Consider the following 6,000-nt stretch of genomic DNA (forward strand, 5'->3'; position numbering starts at 1 on the left):
CTCTCATTACACTCTCACTGCCTCACTGTATCACACTTAGCTTTTCCTGTACTGAATATTCTCTCATTACCCTCTCACTGCCTCCCTGTATCACACTTAGCTTTTCCTGTACTGACTATTCTCTAATTACCCTCTCACTACATCCCTGTATCACACTTAGCTTTTCCTGTACTGTCTATTCTCTCATTACCCTCTCACTGCCTTACTGTGTCACACTTAGATTTTCCTGTACTGACTATTCTCTCATTACCCTCTCACTGCCTCCTGTATCACACTTAGCTCTTCCTGTACTGACTATTCTCTTATTACCCTCTCACTACCTCACTGTATCACACTTAGGGCTCGATTTATCAAGCCTCTACGGCTGCAAGTTCTCAGAAGAACTTGCTCGCCGTGATTTATCAAGCAGCGGTCACCAGACCGCTGCTTCCCTAAGATCTTCGCCACCTCTATTGTGGCGAAATTCAATCTCCTCGGTCGAGTCCGACCGAGGAGATTGACAGCTCCTGCCCGCGCGTGATTGGCTGTGCGTGGGCAGGAGGCGGGATTGCACGCAAATTTGCGCTCGTGTGCAATGGCGATTACCTGCAGGTAATTTCGCCAAGCCACAGGCGAGCTGAGGTGTAACGGGGCGCGTATACACGCCCCTGTACGCCTCAGCGTTAATAAATCTAGCCCATAGCTTTGCTGTACTGACTATTCTCTCATTACCCTCTCACTGCCTCCTGTATCACACTTAGCTTTTCCTGTACTGACTATTCTCTCACTACCCTCTCACTACCTCACTGTATCACACTTAGCTTTTCCTGTTCTGACTATTCTCTCATTACCCTCTCACTGCCTCCTGTATCACAATTAGCTTTTCCTGTACTGACTATTCTCTCATTACCCTTTCACTACCTCCTGTATCACACTTAGCTTTGCCTGTACTGACTATTCTCTCATTACTCTCTTACTGCCTCCTGTATCTCACTTAGCTTTTCCTGTACTGACTATTCTCTCATTACACTCTCACTGCCTCCTGTATCTCACTTAGCTTTTCCTGTACTGACTATTCTCTCATTACACTCTCACTGCCTCCTGTATCTCACTTAGCTTTTCCTGTACTGACTATTCTCTCATTACACTCTCACTGCCTCCTGTATCACACTTAGCTTTTCCTGTACTGACTATTCTCTCATTACACTCTCACTGCCTCCTGTATCTCACTTAGCTTTTCCTGTACTGACTATTCTCTCATTAACCTCTTACTACCTCTTGTATCACACTTAGCTTTTCCTGTACTATTCTCTCATTACTCTCTCACTGCCTCACTGTGTCACACTTAGCTTTGCCTGTACTATTCTCTCATTACTCTCTCACTGCCTCACTGTGTCACACTTAGCTTTTCCTGTACTGTCTATTCTCTCATTACCCTCTCACTACCTCCTGTATCACACTTAGCTTTGCCTGTACTGACTATTCTCTCATTACCCTCTCACTACCTCCTGTATCACACTTAGCTTTTCCTGTACTGACTATTCTCTCATTACCCTCTCACTGCCTCCTGTATCACACTTAGCTTTTCATGTACTGACTATTCTCTCATTACCCTCTCACTACCTCCTGTATCACACTTAGCTTTTCCTGTACTGACTATTCTCGCATTACCCTCTCACTGCCTCCTGTATCACACTTAGCTTTTCCTGTACTGACTATTCTCTCATTACCCTCTCACTGCCTCCTGTATCACACTTAGCTTTTCCTGTACTGACTATTCTCTCATTACCCTCTCACTGCCTCCTGTATCTCACTTAGCTTTTCCTGTACTGACTATTCTCTCATTAACCTCTTACTACCTCTTGTATCACACTTAGCTTTTCCTGTACTGACTATTCTCTCATTAACCTCTCACTACCTCCTGTATCACTATTAGCTTTACCTATACTGACTATTCTCTCATTACTCTCTCACTGCCTCCCTGTATCACACTTAGCTTTTCCTGTACTGACTATTCTCTCATTACCCTCTCACTACCTCCTGTATCACACTTAGCTCTTCCTGTACTGACTATTCTCTCATTACTCTCTCACTGCCTCCTGTATCACACTTAGCTCTTCCTGTACTGACTATTCTCTCATTACTCTCTCACTGCCTCCTGTATCACACTTAGCTCTTCCTGTACTGACTATTCTCTCATTACCCTCTCACTGCCTCCTGTATCACAGTTAGCTTTTCCTGTACTGACTATTCTCTCATTACCCTCTCACTACCTCCTGTATCACACTTAGCTCTTCCTGTACTGACTATTCTCTCATTACTCTCTCACTGCCTCCTGTATCACACTTAGCTCTTCCTGTACTGACTATTCTCTCATTACCCTTTCACTACCTCCTGTATCACACTTAGCTTTTCCTGTACTGACTATTCTCTCATTACCCTCTCACTACCTCCTGTATCACACTTAGCTTTTCCTGTACTGACTTTTCTCTCATTACCCTCTCACTACCTCCTGTATCACACTTAGCTTTTCCTGTACTGACTATTCTCTCATTACCCTCTCACTACCTCCTGTATCACAGTTAGCTTTTCCTGTACTCCCTTTTCTCTCATTACCCTCTCACTGCCTCCCTGCAGCACTTTCTGCTGCTGATTTTACACTATAGATATTAGTCTGTCTCATCTCTCAGACCTCTGGGTTAGTCTCACCAAAGCACTCTGTACCGCCAGGAATACACGGGGGAGATGTCTCTGCAGGAAATCCATGGTACTCTCATGCACAGAGCATCAGCGCTCTGCCTCCGGTTGTCTTTGTGATCACTGTTGTTGACTATATATCTATCTCTTTATCAGTGTGTTGTCTCTCTGTTTCCCTGTGTGGTCTCTATCAGATTGTCGTGTCTCTCTTTTAGTTTTTCTTTGCTGTCTGTATCAGAATGTGCTGTCTCATTTAGTTTCCCTGTGCTGTCTCTCTCAGAATGTGCTGTCTCATTTAGTTTCCCTATGCTGTCTCTCAGAATGTGCTGTTTTATTTAGTTTCCCTGTGCTGTCTCTATCATATTGTGCTATCTCATTCAGTTTCCCTATGCTGTCACTATCTGAGTGTCTTGTCTCTTTTAGTTTCCCTGTGCTGTCTCTATCAGAGTGTAAGTGCATGTGTATCTTTCAGTGTCTGCATAACAGTATATCCCTGTGTAGTCTTTGTAATTAGTCTGTCCATGGGCTAATGTTTTTCTTTTTTGTACTGTCTCTGTATTGGGTCTCTGTGATGTCTCTGTACTGTCTCTGTATTGGGTCCTTGTGATGTCTCTGTATTACCTCTCTGTACTGTCTCTGTATAGCGTCCCTGTGATATCTCGATGTATCATTATGTATCTGTGTATCTTATTGCTTCTGCTTTTAGCTCAGTGGGAAGTGACCATCGAACCACAAGGATGTACAGAAAAAAACTGTGATCAACAAAACATAATAAGTATTACTCATTGGCTTATACATGACTTCCTCTTCTGTGTTATTCATTTGCTGCCACTGATACCAGCTGTGATCCAGGTCCAAAGTCACTTTAAATTTGCTCTATAAGCTAAAAGCTAATAGTGAGCATTCAATCACTTTTTATTCTTGGTACCCCCTACTCACTGGATATGTCACTACTATTAGATCACTTACCTAAACTTGTCACTGTCCTCAAACCCACTTGATTCTACATGGCACCGGTCCATTAATCTAATAAAAAGGTTACTCTTGTAAAATACTTATACATAATGACATTTAAACCCATTATTCTTTAGGTATTTGCTTTTAAATCCTTTGTGAGGATCCGAATGCGGAAATAATCAGCCGCTTGTTCTCTTAGGATATTTCTCTAAAAGATGCCCACTCTAAGATCTGTGTATATCAAGATCCTGCGCACCTGATGTGCTCAGCTAGCTCTTAGTAGTGCATTGCTGCTCCTTCAATAAAGAATGCAAAGAGAATGAAGCAAATTTGATAGGAGAAAACAATAGCTCAGGAAATACATCAACCTCAGGTGTTATTTCAAATTGTTTTGCTTGGTTTGCAATATTTACCCAGTGTCAAAAAGATTGAAATCCAGGTCTGTGTCTTTAACTCTTGCAAAGGGATTAATCGCATAACTGACTTCCTGTTCATGAGTTGCAGTTCCTGTGCAAGTAGGGCTATCAGCTCTGCTACAGAAAAATACCAGACAACCTATAGGTGTCTTTGCATGGATGGTAGCTTGGGTCCCCCCCCCCCCCCCCCCAAAGAAAAAAAAACAACTCAAATTTAGGCCCATATTTAATCCCACTGTGTATATTTTTCACAGCTAAGCAGTCATTTTATACCCTTGTTTGCTAGTAACACACACACAGTAGTGAATTGATCCATTGACTGCCAGGAGCTCACACACAGCAATGGTTTAACACCTCACATGGCTGCCTCTACCACAAATAATTTATAATGCACAGTGTTACTTCTTTTGGCCCATATTTGTAATGCATAGAGGCATATGAGGCCCTTTACTTTTAGCTGACACTATGGGTACTTTAAAAATACTGGACACTTAAAGGGATATAATACTTATATGCTAATTCACTTGAAAGTGATCCAGCATAACTGTAAAAAACAGAACTGAAAATATCACCTGAAGATTTTACCTCACAATTTCTTTAGCTCACCAGAGTAAGTGCTCTGTGAACAGTTATACTCCAGTTGCTGTTCAGCTGCAAGTTGGAAAAAACAAATGATTAAACAATAGCCAATCAGCATCAACAGTGCTGAGGCCATGCATTGCTTTGCTATGATCTCATGAGATTTTACTGAAATCTTGTGAGATTTCATAGTAAACTTCTGTGACAAGACCAATCTCGCCACTGTGCATTGGAGGGCCTGTTATGGAACATTCTTTGGGCAGGAGGTACATGGGCTTAAGGATACCCAGAGACTGCATGGAAATGTGGAATTTTATACGCTGGACACCCCATGTACTTTCATAACTCTGTCTTATGTCCATGTCACCCTGTATCCATAAATACAGGATGGGTACAGGGTGTGAGTGCCCCTTGTTGTAGCAATTGTGACTCTATAAACCAAGTGGGCATAAAGGACTTAATAGTTAATAAGAGCTGTTATATTCTGTAATAAGATGTATTCTATTTTCGTTTCTAATCTGATTGTGTCTCAGGAGTCTGTCTGGGTAAACTGATTGTGTTCCTTTGTGATTATGTTAACTAGACTGCCCAACATCAGATTGTCTGAGTAAACTTTCTTCCCCAGTTAATTAACTTGATATGTTAATCTGTTTTACCTGTGAATAGACAATTGTTTTCTTCTGTTTGATTGTTTAATCGTTTATGCAATGTATCTTTATTGTATCCTGTAAAAGGGCGTTTTCCTCTAGCCATGGAGATAGTTGGATTTCTTCCCAATTATCTCCAGGATAGGGAGGAGGGGTTCACTGGTACCAAGGGGAGCATTTATGCCTGAGCCACTGCGATTGGCTAATGTACTATACTTGTCCACCAGGTGGGAGACCTGCTTATATACCGGGCATGTAGCCCTCAATAAAGAGATTCCTGTTTTACCCTCAAGACGGAGCTTGGTCTCGTGTTTGGGGGGAATTGCTACTTTGAATTATTCTTTTGCCTGTTCCAGGAGAGAAGGATTTCGTGTATTTTCCCCGTTCGGTGTATTAACTGGGTTCGTGTGTTGCTATTCCTGTGTTAAGGGTATCTTTCATCTGGTATTAACCCTCGATATCCGGGCTATACCATAACAACTTCCTCAAACTGAATAGGAAAAAACATGACTCTGCTTGCACATACCAGATGCACGCTCCCTTGCAAGTCCTGGGACTAGCATCCTGATTGGCTGCTTAAAGTCTCTTTACAGTGGGGTTTGGGAAATTGTGAGGTAAAATATCTTCCTTTTTTACATAGAAATGTTCAGGTGATATTTTCTAGTCAGCTTTTTACAGCTGTGCTACTTTCAAGTGCTTCAGTATTTGGGTATCCTGTCCCTTTA

At 42.1% G+C, this 6,000-nt stretch overlaps 1 protein-coding gene across 1 annotated transcript in view; it reads right to left on the reverse strand.

The window, feature by feature from the left end:
- Nucleotides 1-3,333, reverse strand: part of LOC128642416 (uncharacterized) — an 80,228-nt gene extending 76,895 nt beyond the window's left edge. The window contains exon 1 of the mRNA XM_053695184.1: nt 2,689-3,333. Coding sequence (XP_053551159.1) covers nt 2,689-2,745 — 57 coding nt within the window. The 5' untranslated portion in view covers nt 2,746-3,333. The remainder of the gene's footprint in view (nt 1-2,688) is intronic.
- Nucleotides 3,334-6,000: the final 2,667 nt, after the last annotated feature.

Source organism: Bombina bombina, chromosome 11 (assembly GCF_027579735.1).
Source record: "Bombina bombina isolate aBomBom1 chromosome 11, aBomBom1.pri, whole genome shotgun sequence".
Taxonomy (NCBI): domain Eukaryota; kingdom Metazoa; phylum Chordata; class Amphibia; order Anura; family Bombinatoridae; genus Bombina; species Bombina bombina.